This window comes from Pteropus vampyrus, unplaced genomic scaffold (assembly GCF_000151845.1).
Source record: "Pteropus vampyrus isolate Shadow unplaced genomic scaffold, Pvam_2.0 Scaffold541, whole genome shotgun sequence".
NCBI classification, from domain to species: Eukaryota; Metazoa; Chordata; class Mammalia; order Chiroptera; family Pteropodidae; genus Pteropus; species Pteropus vampyrus.
Window position 1 is genome coordinate 400,709 of NW_011889322.1, and position 20,659 is coordinate 421,367.

Consider the following 20,659-nt stretch of genomic DNA (forward strand, 5'->3'; position numbering starts at 1 on the left):
ATTAGGTCTTATGCTTCTTTTGTCGTCTCCACTAAAGTCGTTGGAGTACCTGAAACAGAGTGAATGACTGTAGAAGGAAGTCACAATTCCCTGTAGAACTGACCAAGTACGTGCATACTCTCATTGTCCAGAGAGGCAACTGTGACAGTGCAGTGTGCACAGGCATGACACACATTTTAAGTGTCCCCTACATTAAGATGGTCCTGTCCATGAAAGGTGAGCTTTTGGGAAGAATAAATTAGAGTCTGATCAGTCACATTAATGAAGAGCTTAGAAGAGTATTCTTGGTAAAATTTGATGGAAACGTAGAAAAACGTGATGGAAAATCTCTCAAAATATTAACACTGTCTCTCTCTGGGTAGTATGATTATAAATGTTCTTGGTTTATTTTAATATGTTTTAATTTTCTTTGGTTTTTTTTGTATAAGAAAATGTACAAGAATTATGGAACTAAAGTTAATACACCTATAGAATAAGTCAGTCTGGGGCAAAGGGTCTTCCATGGAAACCCATGAAGAATTACTTGGAGAAAGGGGAAGAATCATGGCCAGAGAAGGTTTGTTGTTACTATTTTTTGTTTGTTTGTTTGTTTCAGATAATTATTTTTACATGTGTGGTGCCATAAAATGGAACAGACTTTTGTTTATTTACTTGTCACAGTCTTAGCACCTTTAATGCACTGAGGAGCCCTGAAATTCTCCCAAAGGGAGAAATAGTAAACGGCATAGCCCAGACTGGTTTTGGGGGTCATCTCCTGGAACTAGTGTTTCCCGGGATACATTTTGGGTTAAAGCAAGGCTTCTAAGGGCAGTGCAGTCCCCTCCAAACCCGAGCCTGGGTCTCAGGGACAGGTGCACAACTCCTGAGGTTTGGGGACACCACTGAGCTTGGGAGCTGCCTTCGGCAGCTTGGTTTACAAAGAGAACATCTTCTGGGTGTGTGAGGAGAAAAGTCACTCATGTGGAGCAAGACGGGCCAGGCTAGTGCGATCCTCATCTCATGGAAAGCTCTGGAAACTCAGCACGTCTCTTCTGCAGAGAAGTGGGAAGTGTGTGGGGATGACTGAGCTCAGCTGAGGCTGCTCTTTACTCCTGAGGTGCAACAGGGACATATTTTACTCTTAACCGGAGTTATCAGAAAGTATCAGGACACAAATGGGAAGCTAGTGAGTCTTACTTAACAGTTATACAACGAGAATTACACTGGAGCACAAGACTTAGGAACTTGTCACTGAAACTCTAAAAGGAATGCTTAGCCTTTTCTGAAGAAAGGCACCGTTTTCAAGATGACGGGCTTCTGGCCACCTTTTTTCAATTTAAAATTTATTGACATTATTGAAAGGGCTTTTCATGAATCGCCCATTGCTTCAGACGCCCCCCGAGAGGTTCTGAGTGTCCCTAAGCTAAGACAGTTTCAAATCTCTAAGCCTATGAGGCACACATTTCTGATCATACTTTTTAGCTAATCAGAGGACCCCCCACCAGGGTAAAGGCCTGAAGTCTTCAATAGAAGGACACCTCTTTTCCATGCTGCTGTTTACTGTTTACAGCAGAATTAGCATGCTGCCAGCAAGGACAGCTCTAACTTTGCCAGTTGTTTTGAACCCAGAATCACTCATCTGGAAACTGCAGGGTAAAATAAATGTATTATGTGCCCTGCTTCAGGTTCTCAGAATGCCTACTGTCGCCTCAATCACCAAATAAAACAAACAGAAAGGAAGCCTTGGCAAATTTTTACTGCCATTTTTTTCCCATGTTGGGTCTTAGATGGTGCGTACGCAACACACCCAGTCAAGAGCCTGTGAAAGAAACTCATAGCAAAATTAGCATCACTGGCTCTGCCTTGAAACACCTACACAGCGCTGGGCCAGGATTTTGCCTTTCTGCACAGGGTCTTTCTGCACACGGGTGGTGGCAAATGTGCCAGACTCTGCCATGACCTTCATGGACCAGACCAACCTTTCCTTTCAGACCCATAGAACTTACATCCAGAGAAATGATACAGTGAAATGAGGTCTGTCTCTACCCTTAACCACGATATCCACCATGAAAAGGTTCTGAGGAAGGAGAGCATTTAATCTGATCATCATCTTGGTTTTGCTCAACACAGACCCCACAGGACATGTTCTTTCTCCCTTAAGCTTGTCTCCAAGAATGTCTGCCTCACTTGCCTAAAAGATCGTGGAGGGCAGGGCAGTTCTATGTACCCCTTCTTTATCTCCCACTTGCTCACTATGTTCCTTAGTTAAATACTTCTGGGATGGTGACAGAATGGACTCAGTCATTGGTCCATATCAATAATCTCCCTGGGGGAACCTGAAGAAACAGCCAGCATCCCCTGGCTAAAAGCATTTCCTTCTGCAACATCTGCTTCCACAAAAGTACATATGTAGGCTTCATGTTTGCTGTACTATAACTCATCCCTCTTCCTTGAACCATTTTATCAGTGTTGGGACTAAGGATTAGGGTCCAGGAATAATAAAATCATTTAGCTTGTGTTTGAGAATCTGAGTTGATGCTCTTGAGAACCCCCTACTCTTGCTTCTTATTTACAAAAGGCAGCACAGCTCCAAACACACCCCTGTCCCCCCTGAGTTATGGAAACAGAACACTCAGCTGACAGGCAAGGCGATAATGCAATTTTCATTAGTGCTGATGACCTACTCATTTAATACCCGATTAAAGGAAGAGGATCACATGAAACAGTTTCTTCCTGGAGTACTACGGAAAAATGGAACAAGAGGTATTTTACAATAGTGCAGAGTAGAGAAATCTGTTTTCTTTGGGAAGCAAAGATTCCTATCAGCACTTTCTGTCCATGTCTCTTGATATATGGTAAAAATGGAATAGTATCCAGGACAGTCATGAGAAGCTGTTAGGGGCCCAGACTCCAATAACTGATGCCTGAGTTTGAATCCCTGCCTGCCACTGACTGGCTACGTGATCCCTAAGCCTTGGCTTTCTTGACTGTGAAATGGGGCTAATACAAACCTACGTCAAAGGGACGTGGTGAGGACGAGAGAGTTAATGCTTGCTTACTGCTGCAGGCACACGGCGTGTGCTCCTAACCTTTAGCTCTTCTCATAAGCACTGTGGACCCTGCACTGTGCCAGGGGCTTACGTGCAGCTGCGTTTTATCCCTGTAATAACTCTAGAGAGGAGCTGCTACTGCTACCACCCCCATTTTACAGAGGAAGAAACTGAGGCTAAGAGAGGTTTAGTGACTTGCCCAAGGTTAGAAAGAAAAAGTGGCAAGAATCAAAGCCAGCCCATCTGAGTCTAAGCTGTGTACTTCCTGCTGTAGCACATTATTTCCTGGATGACCACACGGCATGCACACACAGGCGCACGCACACATGTCCCCTCTCCCTGCAGAACCAAGTCACATCAGAATTAGAAAGACACGCTTATGATTGTAACACAAAATGGCAAAGTATTATCCTCATTATCTCAATCGAACTGTTTCCTTTGTGAGTTCGAGGACCATGATTTTTGCATCTTCCTTAAAGAAAACAGCACATAGTTCTGAACACGCAACAGGCACTCAGTACTCATTGGATTTGCATAGAAACTCACAGAAGAAAATGCAACTGTGTCCGGGTTCAGAACACTTCATCAGAAACCCAAATAAACCATGAATTCCCTAAAGCTTTGAAAACCTTGCCTAACATGGTACCTGCCTTGTGGAGACAATGAGAGTTTTAGTCTGAAGCTAAACATTTCTAATCTCATCGAGAATACCGGCCAAGATTTGATTGGAATCTCTATTTGGTAATCCTTGAGTCTGGTGAAGCCAAAATATGCATTTCCTCTCTTCTTGATTTTGAGGTAAGCAAGCAGTGCTGTAGAGACACAGAGCTGAGGCTAAAGGGTGGGGGCAGGGGGTGGGGGGTGGGCAGCATTAAAGGTGATGATGGCAAAAGTAAAACACCTGTGGACTCCAAAGTCACATCAGGACACAGTCCCCCTTCTGGGCCTGCCAGACAGACTGAATAAGTCTTGATGTTAAAAGATTCATTTATAGGCTGGGGAAGAACAATGGAGTCTAAGGTCAGGAAGCCTGTCTTTAACTTCCACTACGGCCACTTCTTAGAGCTTCAGGATGTTTGATGGTTACTCAACCTTGTTTAACCTCAGTTTCCTCATCTATGAAATGAGAATAACAGTGATACACATCTCGAAGACTGTCGAGGAGACAATATGAGGTAATGCATTTAAGGGTATTTAGCCCAGTACTGTGTGCCTCAAAGGCTTAGGCACACAGGGAGCACTCAGCAAACGCAGGCCACTATCATCGATCTTTTCATTACTGCTATTGAGACACCTTTGTAAATGTATTATTGTGAAGTGTCCCATGTTTCCACAGCACTCCATGCTGGGCCTGTCACCTGTGGCCTAATAGTCTGTATTACCTACCAATAGCCTCCATTCATCCAGGCAGGAGGCCTCTTACTTGTCTTTGTTCCCCAGAAGCTAGCACAGAAACCACCAACTTGGGCAAATCATGCGAAATTGATAACGTTCGACTGGATATTACCTGGAATCTTCACCTTCAAACTATCAACTTTATGATTCCATTTCATACACAGTAAGGATTCAATAAATGACCCAGTGAAGGGGACTTCTGACCCCTATCTAAGCACAGACAGGGTTATAACAGCTCTGACATGCCAGCTACCAGGCAAGTATTTCTGGCCAACCCAACAACAGTGCAAGGTCACTATGACGTCTCTATTCACAGATGAGAAAACTGATATAATGCACCCGGAAGTGCTTAACACAGCGCAGGGGACTAGTGTGTGGTCAATGTGTGGCAACAGTTTTTACTATGACTGTCTAAAGCCAGACAGCTCCCCAACAGTAGAGCCAGGATTTGAACCCAGGCTCGCCTGGCTCTCATCAGGCTGCCTTACCAGGCAGTGTCTGTCCTGGAAAAGCAGTAACCAGGACAGGAGACCCAAGTCAACAGGGATAATGTAAGAACACGTTAAGACCTCCTGGCAAGTTCCAGGCAATGAGTAACTTCAGGGTGAGGAACAAAATTGAAAGAGCTGGTCTAAACTTTTTAATAGAGCACTGAAATATTTCAAGGACAGTGAGGACTGAGGGCATGTCCCATTGCCTATCATGCTAGGCTTTAATCCAAGACTGAGTGAGGACAATCTAGATCCAGGTTCAGATGGGCCAATCACACAGAACACTGCCAAGGCAGGACGATGGTTCTTCTTACCTCTTTGCCCTGTCTTTCTCATCTTCATCCATTAGATTTTCTATGCAGTTTTTCCTGCAAAAAAAAAAAAAAAAAGAAGAAGAAGAAGAAGAAGAAGAACAACAACAACAACAGATACAACAACAACAACAACAACAACAACAACAACAACAGATTACCGTCTGCTTCTAGCCCTTTCTCACAGGTCTTTCTGGTTGTCCTCATTATGGTCTTACCTAATCCACGTGCCTCAGCCCAGCGGTTCTCGAACTTTTTGTTTCCAGCAACCCTTTACACACTTGAAAATTACCAAGGATTTCAAAGGGCACTAGTGCAAGTGGTTTAAAACTGAGAAATACTAAATATACAGCAATCATTCCATTAGGCATCAGGGTGATGAAGTCGTCAGATGTTAATGGGCATCTGGAAAATTCCAGAGTACACTCATAAGAGTAAAACCCGCAGATAATGCGTTAGTATTAGAGAAACTGTTTTGACATCATAGAACCCCCCATGTATCCCTAGATCACACTTTGAGAACTGCTATCTGAATCCAGTTGAATGAAGCATTTGTTTATCTCAGCCTTAAACCTGCAGGATGCCCAAGATATTCTAAGGAGATCCCTGATTTGTTTGTTCATTCAAATACACAATTTCTCTTTACAATGCAAACTGGAGGAACAGGGGCCCCCAAGGGGGATAATCCATAGTCCTTTTTTTAAGGCACTTATAGGTCCTTAGACCATCAAGGCACACAGATGTGAAAATTAAGTAACAATCTGGAAACGTTCTTGGAGCCCAAAGTCATCAGAGGCTACCTCCCGGCCTGGAACTACCCTCTCCCAGGCTGCTGGCTCCAAGCCTCTTGGGCCCACTGATTGGACCCCTTCTGTCACACACAGCCTATGGTCCTTCACCCTCTAGGGCTACATCCCTGATCCCTTCCTCCATTCACATATTTCCCAGAGTCCTGCCTGTCTGCGTGCTCCCCCTCCAGCCAGCACTCCCAGCAGAAACACTTTCAGGGTGTCCATGAGTCCAGAACCTTTTGGGAGAAGTGGAGGCAAAGCTTGTGGTGGCTGAGAGGACAGGGTGTGACTGAGATAAGGGTGGGGACCAGGGAGATGCTGAATCACTACTGCCCACATGCTTCTGTTCTTAAAACAGAGGGTCTGAAGTCAGAACTCCAGATTCAGATTCTCAAATGTACTAATATCTACTCTCCAAATCAAAAGTTTTAGATTAAAAAATTTTAAGGGACAAATGAATCTTTCACTGACATAACTTAGTTTTGGGATTTTGGTCTGCTGTGTGCACAGGCATGAGTCTGAGCTAAAAGAGGAAGAGGAATTCTGCAGCCATAGCCCCGGCATACATTCATGCCATCATTCAGTAAATGGAGGCATCTTTTAGTGATAAATTTTCAAGAAACGCCGTTTAGCAGTTGAGGCTTATATCATAATTAAAATGAGGTTAACACATATACACATAGGCATGTGCTTAACGTTTTCCCGATGGAATCTGTTCAAAGCTTTGAGACATGAAGAATGCGGTGCCAAATCATTTAATGATGCACTACCCCAGGTCTGTCCCCATGTAGCCCGGTGGCTTCCCATGTGCTCAGGGCATGAGCGAGGCCCCGCCAAGCCATGCCCTTACCAGGTGCCCCTGAACATGGCATACTCAGGGGAGGAATGTGGGCTCCATCCAGTCCACTTTCCTGAGGTTCTGGAATCCTGTTTAGAGGACTGGGGTTGCTATGTCATAAGTGAAACACCTACAAATGACTAATAGCTATTCTTTATCAACCACATCTTCTCTGATTTATATCTGTTTATCCTAAAACTTTTCCTGAATCCATGAACCTTGGTGACCTATGCCTCCTTCCTCTTCTTCCCCACCCTTCTCATTTCCTTGCCTGATTCCTGTCACTTGACTCTTGCCTAACTTGCTCTGCTCAACTGACTTATACAGAGAGAAACTGAGTCCCCTGGTAGCATCTGCTACTTAAGCTCCGCGTCTTCACTGTTTTGTCACACCTGTTGTGCCCAAGTCTCCACCATGTTTTTTTGTTTTTGCTTTTTTTTGCTGTTTTTGTTTTTACTTTAAAATTGTAGTGAAGTACACATAACATAAAATTTACCATTTTAAAATCTATAGTTCACTGGCATTAAATACATTCATATTGTTGTGCAACCATCACCACCAGCCATCCCCAGGACTCTCTCCACCTTACAAAACTGAAACTCTGCCCCCCGAAGCAAAAACTCCCCATTTCCCCCTCCCCCAGCCCCTAGCACCCACCAGTCCCTGTCTTAATGAATCTGACTACTCCAAGGACCTCATATAAGTGGAATCATACAGTAGTTGTACTTCTGTACCTGGCTTATTTCACCCAGTGTAATGTCCTCAGGTTCATCACGTCATAGCATGTGTTAGCACTTCCTTCCTTTTTAAGGCTGAACAATATTCTACTGTATGTATACACCACCTTTAGTCTCTCTATTCGTCCACTGATAGACACCAAGTTGCTTCCACCTTTCAACTACTGTGAGCAGCGCTGCTATGAACATGGAGGTGCCTCCTGTCTTGTGTTTTTGAGTCACTCTTTTACTTCATAATGCGGAGGGGCTAGAGGGGCCCAAAGGCACAGAGGAAGAAAGTCAGACTCCTGAGGCCAGATGAAAAGAACAACAGAGAAGTTTAAGGGGTGACAGCTGCTCTTCTCAACTGTATAAAGAGTTTTTGATGAAGGTTTTAAGCAGCTGTTTTTTTAATGACCAGAGAGTTCCAGGGAAGAGAAAATGGGCTTAAATGAAGGCAGAAGAGATTCTGTTTGGAGCTGAGAAGATAACTGTTGATGTCACTAACCCTCAAGTGACAGTGGAGGGAAGCTGTAGTCTTTACTCAGGATAACCACATATTCCAGATAGGTTAGGCATTTACGAGGCCAGTTGGTCCATGTCCCAACAGGAACGGATGGGATGGCTGGGGTACTTGAGGACAGCTTATTTACAAAGGGCCTGCTTGTGAAGGTTCAGGAGGGGAGCAGGGATGGTGTAGTCCCCTAGAGTTGGCATCAGCAGAGCTGTTAGCACCTCTAAGGGTAAAGGGACAAGAGAGAAATGGTGACCCAAACCTGGAGGAATGTGTTATTCAGGGGAGGTGGAATCTGGTGGAGAAAAACAGCCAGCCTGAGGAAATCTTGTAAGAAGGGAGCCAAGGGAATAAATAGCTCACCTCACTCTCTCCGCATGGCGATCTCCTGCAGTATCCCCTATTTGGCAGGGGGCAGGGAGCCTACTTGTGTCATCTACACCGGGAGCCTCCAGGGGCAGAGCAGAAGGTAGAGAGGTGTGGAAGGGTGCGGGGAGGAAACCCGGCACCCCCAGTAAGGTGCATTTCTTAAGGGCTCTTCCAGTTCTGGGTTTCTTGGATTTTTCTGGAACATAAACTATTTAGTCTTTTTAAATCTTGTTATATCTCCCCAAATTTGAAGTATAGGCATCCGCATCTAGTAACTAAACACTCAAGAAATAACTGAAAATAAGTTTGCACATATGGAAGTAGCCAGCACAAGCCTGGCCCATGGCAGACACCCAAACTCAGGTTCTCTACTTTGACGGCGGGGATTAGGTACAACGCATCTCTATCCATGTCATGCTGTCTATCTAGCCAGCTTCTTACCCATATGAAGTACTCAATAAATGTATGAGGAGTGAAAGAGAGAAGGGAGGGAGGGAAGGAGGCAGAGGCAGAAAATAATAATAAAGTATGGCCTTTAATAATAATGTATCAATAATGATTCACTAATATTATAAATAAAACTTTATTTACAAAAAGGACACAGCCAGGGCCAAACTCATCTGAATTCCCACACGATCACCTAATGTCGACTCCCACGAACCTCCCAACGGGCACGATCAATCCAGAGTGGCACTACTTGTGAAGTACATTTAAAGGTACAATTATGTCATGATGCATAAAAACTAAAAGCTGCTGTGTGTGCAGGAGCCACTGACTAACAGGAAATCCACTCAGACGAAGCAGCAACCAGTGCTCTTCGGGAGGGGCTAGGGGCTCACTTGCCAACCACCAGCTGCTGCAAAATCCTGCAAAAGTGCCAGTTCACTTCCTCTCCATCCCGTCCTGTGCGTGGGATGGGCTGGCTAGAGTTGTCCAATCCTTACGAATCAGGAAGCACCATCCAGAGAGGCTGAGTGGGCAGCCCACGGACCCTCAGCTCTGGATAGACTCCAATGGGCAGTCTCTGCCCATTGCCTGCCTAGGATGTGTATGTGGGCTTCTGGCCTCAGAGTCAGCCTGATTTCAATATCAATTTCAATCCATTTGTTCTATGAGCTTGAATAAGTCCCTTAATATTCACAAGTCTCTGTCTTCCTCATTCCTAACGGAGGCTAACACCCACCAGGCAGGGATGATGTGAGATGTACAGGGTAGGGACGTCTGCATGTACCTGTGCATAAGGAGCCAGCATGATGCCTGCAGCACACAAGGCCTCAAGGTGAGTCCTGTCTATCCCAGCCTGTCTCAAATTACTGTCCTAACCTATACATTCCTCCTATGATCCTGGACCCTGCTAAGGCAGGTGACTCCAGCTTCATCTTTTCTTCCTGTCGGCTTTGAATTTCAATGAACATGCTCTCTGCACAGCAGGAAGATTACTGTGAGGTGAGTGGGGCCACGTAGACCTAAGATTTCAGAGAGATGCTCCTGAACAGAAAAAGCAAGCTGTCCTGCCCCTACCTCCTGGGACCCACAGTGGCTGCCGGCAAGCAGTGGAGACCACTGAGCAGGATTGGGGTGAAGGAGTCTGGCCAGACCCAGGAAGAAGACCAGCTAAAGAATCTAACCAAAGCCAATGAGCACTGGGTGGGCCTGGAAGTCCCCAGGGACTTAGAGAGCCACATCCACTGCTGAGTCTCAGAGCTCCTGGGCCTGGCATCCACATCTGGAAAGGGGAAAAGGCAGTGGTGGCCTCGAGTCAGCAGACTCCAGCAGAAAGCCCTAGCCCTGAATGACCTTGGGCAAGTCCATGTGCTCTCGACCTCTGATCAATCTGTGAAGTGGGGTAACAGCAGGGTCTCCTTCATTGTGTGGTTGTAAGAAGAAAATGAGAGAATCAATGAGAAACTGCCAGCGCAGTCCCTGGCACAAATAAGTCACTGAAAATTTTAGCTACTATTAATCACAGTATCAATGACAGTGAGTTAAACAGCTATCAGTAGAAACTGGTATTTATACCTATGTCTTTGGGCAGAGTGGGGGTATTGTTCCGTCTACCAGGCAGTGTTGTACGTGTGTATATACATGTGTGTATGTGTGGGCATGGCGGAAAGACAGAAACACGCATACAAACAGTGGTGCTGCCTGGGGTGGCGGACCTGCCCACGGTGTCTAGTGACAACTCAACAGAAACTGAGGTCCCTGTGGTGTTGTGTGGGAGAGATAGAAGGGAATGGAACAAAGCTGGAAGGAAGGGACTGAAGACGCCCTCAACAAACAGCTACTGACTTTAACTGAACAGAAGAACAAAAGCGAGGTCTGCGAGTGACATTTTCATTGCTTAGGTGAAATCTCTGCCCTTAGGGGCTCTAAAACATTCCTTCTCACAGCCACCTTCTACATGACTGATTGGAACTCTGGCCCTTGGTGAACGGGGACCACCAGCAAATGGCAGAGTGACCATCTGTTCATGCCACATCTGCCCTGGGTTCCACAGTGTGTAGACAGCGAGGTAGGAGAGTAATGAATCATACAGAGGACAGGGACTCCCTTGGAGGCTGGCAGGTCACTCTTGGGTCTCCAGAGAAGGCTGCATGCCTCACGCACAAAAAGGTATGTTATCCTATAAAAGCAGAGTTTGGCAATGCGTTTCTATAAAGGGCTACCTAGTAAATATTTTAGATGCAGGCCATACAGTCTCTGTTGCAACCACTCAGCTCTGCCATCATAGTACAAAGCAGCCAGACAATGAGTAAGAAATGTGTATGGCTGTATTCCAATAAAACTTTATTTACAAAAACAAGCCGTGGGCCAGATGGAACCACTAGAATCACAACTCAGCCTTCCTCTTCAGTCTCTTTTCATTTTGAACTTTTTGTACAGCATTTATAGGCCTAGTGGGTCATTCTGTATCATCATGAATTTTCCCCAAAATGACTATCGTCAGTCTGTTCCGTTGCAAGGCCGATGTTTGCACAAAATAAAATCATGACTTTTTCAAATTGGTTGAGAAACAGTCTGAATTACAGGTCCCAAATTAGCTAGAAAATCTTAATATTCCTCCCCGTCATACTAACCAAACCTAGTGAATTTCATTCATTACAAAGAAAAAATATTGAAAACAAGAATGAGTTGAAATCAAAAGAAGCAGTGCCAAACACACATGCATCCTGATGGACTGGGGTTTATTTGTTGTCGAAAGCAAGTGAGACTTCTGTCCTCCCAGTCAGTCCCTGGTAAGAGGACCTCGTGTTGCTTGGATTAATGTCTGTATCTCACACGTGGGAGCATGATAATGATTTTTCCTCATTATGTTTAAGAAATAAAAAGGCTTTAAAAAAACAGTCATAGATGAACTACAACGCTTAATTGTCTCCCTTTGTCCTTTGGGAGAGGCTAGGAAATGACTTCCATATTTTAATTCTTCCTCTCCAGGGAATGTCGTTTTGGTTGCAATGATTCATTTACTGGGGGAAAAAAATAGCTTTTCTAAAGGAAACAGACAGTGAAAAGCCTAGGGCTGCCCACTCCTGCAGTCTCAATTCCCCTCCAGCTGACGAATTCTCGTCATACTCCAGCACCCCTTGACCTGAGAAAGGCAGGGTGGGCAGGGCTGTCCCTAACCCTAGCCACTCCTGCACTGCTCCCAAGTAGCCGTGCCTCCCGGGGCTTGTTGGAGGTCTCGCTGAGCCAGATTCTCAGGAGAAATCAAGATGAGACCCCCACTTCAGGGAGTTTCCATGACCCTAAGAAAATTATGCCACAAGCTTCTCCAACATCAACAGTGAGACTGTATCTGCCTGTTAGGGTCATGGTTCCCACTTCTAAGGGTCTGATGATTCATTACTCAGGGGAACGGTGACAGAGCGATGAAGGAATGGATGGAGAAAGTTAGAAAAGTTGTTATTAAGTAAATTTACAATTACATCATTCAGTCGGCAAAGAATTTTCAAAATAAAAATCATCGCAAAATCTGGCTGGAAGAATCATTCTACTGTGACATATTCTTCCTGCAACCTTTGGAACTTATGTTCCAATCACTTAAAATTCCCTTTGGAGGCCCCTTTATAAAACATTTAGACCTTACAATGTAAACCTGAGTCAACTGGAGAATCTGATGGGTGACAGTGTGTGGTCAGGGTGTGGACAATAGAAGCCTATAAAAAATCAGCAAGAGGAGGAAAAGGAGATTTATGAGTCATGCTCAGAACTGAGTCAGTGAAAGCCTTTGTTGAAAGCCGCCATTCAGCTGCCACAGACAAAACGAAATGAATCTACAAAATGCCACGGCCCAGTATCTCCTTCCACGGAACCTTCCATCCCAGTGCTCCTTTGGCCAGCCTAACTGTGCTCAAGTTTGCGAGGAGAGCAAAAGAAAAAGAAGCTGTCCTTGAAACAAGAGGCCAAATTTGTTTTGGCTGCGCAGTTTTGAGTTTCATATCAGAATAATTCAACATCAAATAATGCTTAATAAAAACATGGGATGGTTCATGTGAACTGCTGACTATGCGAGGTGGCGAAATTAATTTGGGAGGGAATGAGATCTAGGTTTGAATGTCCTCCACGCCCCTTCCTTCACATGGTGCGGTGTCCTCAACAGAGACTGGGGACTGGTCACCTCATCTGCAGATGTAGGCTGGTACACACTTCCCACTGTGCATATGAGAACCTGTTAGGACAGCTCATCTTGCAAAGCACTTAGCAGAGGACAGGCTGAGCAAAAAAGGTAAAATGCCTCCTTTCTCATAGTGCAGTGGTCAGAAACCATGACTTAGAAATGAGCGTGGCCAGGACCTTTAGAGCCTAACGCCACCCAGCCCGTGCTGAGACAGGTGGCCACACAGGGGTGCCCGTCCTCCAGCTGTGCAACTCCCTTGTGACTTACTGGACCTAATGTGCTCACTTTTCAAAGTTATCCAAGAATCAGATCCCCTTGTGCTCCCTCTGTCCCCCGGGAGGTTGGTGTGCCCGGTGGGCTGGGGGTTTCCTCTGAGGTGGAAGGGTGGGATGAAAGGTCCAACTAAGCCACCTGGACAGCCCTCCTCCCGACCTGACAGAAGAGCCTGGTTCGATCTGAGCCAATGGCTGGGAAATCAGCCTTGGTCACTGGCACCTACACCTGTCTGTGTAGCCATATGCCTGGGACGCATCTCTTGGTGCCTGCTTGAGGTCACCCCTCTGTTGGTGGCACACACTGTTTGCACTTTTGTGGGCAGTGCACAGACTGAGCCACAGCCACTGATGCCGTGGGGGGCCCGGATGCGGGCCCCTGAGGGAGGCCCAGCCCAGCCAGCAGTAGCAGCCCTGACAAGGGAGGACAGAAGGCACAGGCGACAACCCTTGGGAACAGGCTGAGTTCACGTGACACAAGGCAGCCACCACAGAAAGGTCCTGCGGAAACGTCGCACTTTGGTTAGAGGTCGGACAGTTTCCAGCACAGAAGAGAGTCCTTCCTTTTTACCCCTCACCTGCCCTTCAAATGTTCCCTTAAAAAGGACAGGACAACCAGGATCTGAATTTCTCCAGTGCTCCACAGCTTCTCAGGTGCAGACCACACATTCTCTAATCCCACCATCGCTAACACGATGACATGATGTCATGTACCCTGAGGCCTAGGTGAACTGGGGACCGTGGAAACTGATGCTTCACCATCTTCTCAAGAAACACTTGCAGCCCCTTCCACAGAAGTCTGAGGAAGGCCTACCCTATGGACAGACACAATAACACAAGTGGAAAGATGAGACATGGGAACAGACAGGAACAGCACTTAGGCAGGGAGCCCCCAGCCTATCCAAGAGAAGGGACCCAAAGAACTTCCTCCAGAAAGCCCCTGGCTGAGGGCTGAAAAGCACAGGCTGTGTCATGGGCCTGTTCATCAAGCAAACAGAGCATCAGCAGGTCCAGAGCATCTGCTTTTTACACTGTGTGAAGGCCAGTTGGGTTTTGCCCTGGAAGGACTAGAAATCTCATTTCCCCACTTTGTACATTGATGTTCATGCTGTAAGTTAAAGATAGCCTAGATCTCTCTCCTGGTTCACATCTGCCCCTGGATAACTCTGAAGAAACTGCAAGACAAATGAAAAATATATTTTTCTTTCTTAAAATAGAGACTGAGTTCTCTCCTCTTACAAATGTCTAATAAAATGACCCCCATAAATATAGTTTGCCCACCGGCCCAACTCCCCTCTACACACGGCTCTGAAGCTCTGAGAGGTGGCTTCAGGGAGTCAAGGAGAGCTCAAGACATGACGCCCTGGGTCAGGACAGTTCAGTTAGGGCTTTGGGATTAGAAAGGGCTGGCCGGGCCACTGTGTTTATAAGGCATTTTGCTATGCACAAAATACATGAGTTGGTGAAATAAGACACAGATAAAGCTATAGCTTCTGGTTTTCTCATATGTTAGCTCATTTACTCATGACTATCTGATCCTACGTTTTTTTTTTTTCCCTGAATGACACTACCAGACACCATCCTACGTCTACAAGCAGCAACATGGCAACATTTCAGCAAGGAACAAAGGCAATGTGTGTGTGCATGTGTGTGTACACAGGGTGGGGAATATGCACACTCACTGGTGCACACTTCTCTTAGCTCAGAGGATGCACTCTGAATTCCTAATCATAGTATTCACAACCCTAGATGACGAGACACTAATTTGTGATTTCAGCCCCACCTCCTGTCACATCATCTCCCCCATCCCTGTCCTTCAACATCAACACAGTCATGATGCCCTCTATTTCTACCACCATCACCATCTTCTTCATGCCTCTAACTCTCTCCATCCCATCTAAGGTCAGGGAAGCACTCCTACCCATCCCCATCGCCATCCTTGCCTCATTATAACACCAATCTTTTTCTGCAGAGGTTAGGTCACCACCCTCTCCAGCCCCTCCCACGAGATCATAACCCCCCCTGTAGGAAGATAAGTGCAGTTCCTGTCCTCCGTGCATCTCCAGATATCCCAGGGCCCAGAACAGGCTCTGAGGACCAGAGATACACAGCAGTGGGGCTTCCAATCAGGAATCTTTTTAAAGTTTGGAGAGAAGCTGGCCTTTGATTTCCAGCAATAATTTACCCAAGATCGCTGGGGGAAGAGTCTGAATTGGGATGCAGGACGCCCTGCGCGTGGACCCTGTCCCTGAGTCACCTTGGGTGCTGGGCCCTAACCCCTTAGGCTAATGGAAAACAGGGCAAAGAGATTAAACCACGTTCACTCGGAAGACTGCCATCTGCACGACTCAGAAAGCTCCTCGCTCTGCCCAGCCCCTCTGGACAGTGCTAAACAGGCTTAGCCTGCTGCGGGCAAACAGGAAAAGTAGGTCAGCTCTGAGTACAGTTCTTCCACTGTGATGAACTAATGATGGAGACGTGGGGCGGTCCATGGACAGAGGGTGGGACCGGCTCATGGGACTGGATCATGACCTGGGCTACAGGGTACAGGCCAGCCTCCAAGGAGCAGACAGGGGACTCGGGTATAGAGGAAAATGCAAAGAAAGCCTGGGAAAATGGTTCTTTAAAAAAAAAACCACAGAGAAAAAACAACGTGATTGACAAACACTGCCATTTCCCTGCCTTCAAAGACAAACTGACCCTCGTCTTCACAGCAGTGACATAGCCCGTTCACCTGAACAGGTGCACTGAACTGACAATCTACACCAAAACAGCTGGCCAACCATGGTGCTGCCTCCAGCTTGCTGGCTTCTTCCATCTGCTCTTGACGTCTCTCCCCTAACTCCTCCACGGTTACTGGTAATAACCGGACACTCACTAGAGCAGGGACAGACTTGAGTTAGTGGTGCCAGGACCTGCAGGCACATGGCGCTGCACTGAAGAAGAGGGCACTGCACAGTTCCTACGTTTCCCGTGTTTGGTCCAGGCTGCAGCTGTCCAGATGGAAAGGCCACGCCTTTAAGCCTCTTGGTCTCAGAAGTTGGACAAAGCACCAGCCACGTTGAGGGACATTCCCTCAAGCCCCAGGTGATCTAACCTAGGGTCCCCACCCTGGGGCCACAGGCAGGTACTGGGCACCGGTCCCTGGCCTGTTAGGAACCAAGCCACACAGCAGGAGGTGAGCAGTGGACCAGTAAGTGAAGCTCCATCTGTATTTGCAGCCGCTCCCCAGCCCTAGCATCATTGCCTCAGCTTCACCTCAGATCATCAGGTATTAGATTCTCATAGGAGCATCCGTCCCTGGTGCCAAAAAGGTCAAAGACCATTAACCCACTTTCAGGAGCTGGTATCTTAAATTAGGTTGTCTTGGAAGGGCCCAACACAAACCTTGAGACTGATGGTGGGGTCCCCAGTGGGCCAGGTCCTCCTCCCCAGGGCTCCTGGGAGGGACTGGACCCCCCAGCTCAACCCCTCAAATAGCTCACTCATGCCCCTGGAGCAGAAGGATAGAGTTAGTCTGGGGGTCCTGGAGAATTTTCTCAATAGAACAATGGTCTTATGGCCCAGGCCAGGCCATGGTACCAGAATCTGTAACTGTAGATATGTGTAATTTTTAGAAGGCTTTCTTGTAAAATGCTGGATATTCTTTTTATTTAATTTCTGTAACAAAGATATTAGAAGGTTTTGTCAAGAAACCTTTACAAACATTCAGATCTGAAAACCTATGACTTTGGGAAGGTTCCCCTGACCTCTTTCAGAAACGACCTTATCTGAAAAGTTTTCTACTTGGCATTTTCGAGAATGAAAGGCAGAGGCCAGAGGGTCTTCTACAGCAGTCAGTCCTTCCTTCTTTCCTCCTCCTCCTGGCCCTAGGCCTTCGTTCACACATTTATTGAGCACATATATTGTGCCCTGGAGTGCCTACCACTGACAAAGAGAGGTGAGGATCCTGTGTAAATGTGACTCTGTAGTATAACTAGCTGGGTGACCTCAGGCAAGTTACTAAACTTCTCTGTGCATCAGTTTCTCACCTTCACAGGGCAGCTGACTTAAGGACACAATACCTGTACTGTGAGCCACAGGGTGAACGCGCAATGACTGTTAGCTCAGGTGGTGATTACTATTACAGCAACCCAGGAACCACTCAAAAGGTTGCACATTCAAACACAGATCCTAAACCATGGACATCTATTATCTTTAAGTTCCACAGACATTTACTGCTGTCAGGGAGTCTACATAGCGAGCCCTTTTAAATGTCTCCTGCAATCCAAATGCTCCTATACTAGGGAACTTTTGCTTGCATAACATTATTTTCCTGAAGAGCTGGCAATAAACAATTCTGTGAACTGAATCATACTTTAAATGTATGAGCAGCTCAGGCCCACTCTCTGGAAGGATGCAGAATCCCCCACACTAATGATCCTTTTGCAGTGCAAAGCTTGTCACCACCACTTAGTTTGCTTAACGAAGTGTCACACACTTGGTTTCCAGGAGGCCACAGCTCACTACAATAAAAATAAATAAATAAAAATTAAAAATTAAAAAAAAAAAACAACAACTGAATTCTGGGTAAAATGGGGGAAGTGTGGATTTTTTAATTTTAAATAATTAGTTTTACATTTTTAGCCAAATTTAACGAAGTTGAAAGTGAAATGCTGTTAAAAATCAATTGCCTGTACATTAGTCAAATCTACTCCTGAAAGCATTTATTAATAAAGCAGCATTATCTCAATGCATGTTCCATTAACTTGCTTACTTAACTAAGCAAGTCAGGATATTTCATGGTGTTATAGTCTTATCTTCAATAAAGTCACAGTTTCCATTCCCAAGTATGCTAAATCCTCGAGTCTATGAAAATCTGTCATATTCTATAAAACAGAATTAATCATTCCAAGGCCACACTCACATTTTTCGATGCTATAAATGTAAACAGAAACAAATTTCATTTTTTGTAAACTTGTTTGAAAGAAAAGGAAACAAACTAATAAATAAAACCAAAGATGTCTGGTTTAAATGAAGAGAAAACATCTAAACATTGTCTCTTGAGGGAAAAGCAATACATATTAAATGAAGAGAAAACATCTAAACATTGTCTTTTGAGGGAAAAGCAATACATATTCATTGTAATTCATTCTTTCTTTGATTAAGAATAAAAAGATAAAGGATGTTAGTCCATTTTTCATTAGGTAAAATTCTCTATTATACACATATATATGTACATATATATGTGTATAAGAATATATAATTAAAAATTAAAATGGCAGTAAGAAGTATTAAGTCCTTCTTAACTTTCCTACAAATATTTTCTCTCTTCTTTACTTACTCTCATTTCAGATTCTTTCCTCTTTCACCGGATTTAAACTGTTTATTCTGCCTTGTTCCAGAATAGAAGCCAGTTCATGTCTATGTAGGAATGACACCAGGCTAATTCCCTCCGAGAACTGGCCTGTCTTTGGCCCTGTGCTTGCAAACATTGAGGTCCTGAAAAATTACATTAACAAGAACAATAATTGCCTTTCTTAGCCATGATCACAAGTGAGGTTTTCGCAATGTATGGTTGTGTGTGATGTGTGTGCATGTGCCACACATGTATGTCCCATGGCTACATCACAAGATGGGAACACAGTAAGATTTATACCACCATAAGGCTAAGCCTCCCAGGGGATGGAAGAACACATCCACATCAGAGAGGGATTCGTGATGAGTCATATAAAGCATGTGCTTTCCTCTTTCCATTGTCTCTTATCTTGATTGCAGAAAAACAAATTTTCTGTCTTCCAAAGGTACAGTGTGCTTTCTGATAAGTTCGTAAGTGCTCTTGTGTGGCCACAGGGAGAAGATGAGAGTATAACTTGGATTTAGACAAAGAAGAAGGAACCAAATTCAGGAAGAACAGCCTCACAGAAACTTAAAAATACTGGAAATTATGCGGTTTTACACAAAAGCGCCTGTGGCTAGAGGTCCGGGTTTAGAAACCAGAATCTGGAGCCAGGGCCAAGTTCTCTCAAGTCCCTGCCCTGGGGGACTCTGAGAGGACAGGCAGAGGAGAGAGGGTCCAGAGCTGGCCCCCGTGGAAGCAGGCAGTTCCTCTTCTCTGTCCCCAAGCTCACAAACTGCTTGGGGGGAGGCAGGGAGGCTGCTGTGTGTGTGACAGGGCCTAAAGCAGTGGGAAGGTGTGGACTACGGTGTCGGCTCCATCACTGACCAGCTGACTGACCTTGGGGAGTCACCTTGTTTGTTTGCTTGTTTTTTTGGACTGGAGTTTCTTCCTTGGGTGGAACAAGGAATAATTTTGTAAAATATGAACTGTCATATAAAAATGAAGTCTTGTAACTACTTGAAGATGGTCATTTAGCCCATGTACGATCTAGGGTAAGAATCACCTGCATAGGTACCCATACAGGTGACAGAAGGCAAGATGAAGAAGGGTGATAACCCATGAAAGCAGAATCTCTGCTTACAACAGAGCATTTTCCATCCATGACTATGCCATGGTGACAAATCAGGGCCATTATGCTAGTTTGATCTCTTAACAGTGTATGTAAGTCCTTCATATCCCGGAGCATGTGGTTACTTGAAATTCAGATTTAAGCTGCTACCATGTGTGGCTCTGACATGCTTCTCTGCAAATGAGTCAGATGTGGGTCAAGGACCTGACTTCCAGTTTCCCACCAGGTACGGATGTTCTCGGTTGGGAATGACTAGGCCATGAACCCATTCTGCCCCTGACCTTGCTTGCACCACCTATGACCAAATTTGCAATGGCCTGGCATATAGCCAGTCGTTGATGATAACATCTGGACCTGGTGGATCCCAGCAAAGCCTTGTTTTTGGACTGGGGTCAGTTAAAAAAAATTAACCCTTGTATCTGAAATTTAGTATAAAGAAGTAACACGGCAATATTTGTGGATTGTGTGCACTGCGGCTTCTGGGTGAAAACCCTCCCCCTAGCTGTTTATATTTCATTGTAGGCTCCAGGGCTCTTCAGACTGCATGTCTATGTTTGCAAGTGTAAGTATTTTCTTACACATGAAACAACTCCCATTTCCAAGACTATCTGACTTCATGCCAACTTCTCTTCGAAAAAGGAAGACAGGTACACAGCAGGCTCCTCTTCTTCCCCAGTCCAGGAGGGGACAAGCCTTGGGAACAGTCTGTCAAACACTTCAAAGTCTTCCACAGAGAAAGAACACATCTGTGTGTGTACAGTGTGTATATGACTTCAGATAGGCAAGGTCGCCGTGTCACACAATCTACAATACAATGTAAACTGTGTCCCCTCTACTGGAGATGCACAGTGGCTTCTAGGAAAGCA

At 45.4% G+C, this 20,659-nt stretch overlaps 1 protein-coding gene across 2 annotated transcripts in view; it reads right to left on the bottom strand.

Annotated features, from left to right (window-relative positions):
* Positions 1-20,659, bottom strand: part of NPAS2 (neuronal PAS domain protein 2) — a 136,703-nt gene that overhangs the window by 64,870 nt on the left and 51,174 nt on the right. For both annotated transcript variants that reach the window (XM_011383735.2, XM_011383733.2), the window contains exon 2: positions 5,230-5,283. In XM_011383735.2, coding sequence (XP_011382037.1) covers positions 5,230-5,261 — 32 coding nt within the window. In that variant the 5' untranslated portion in view covers positions 5,262-5,283. The remainder of the gene's footprint in view (positions 1-5,229; positions 5,284-20,659) is intronic.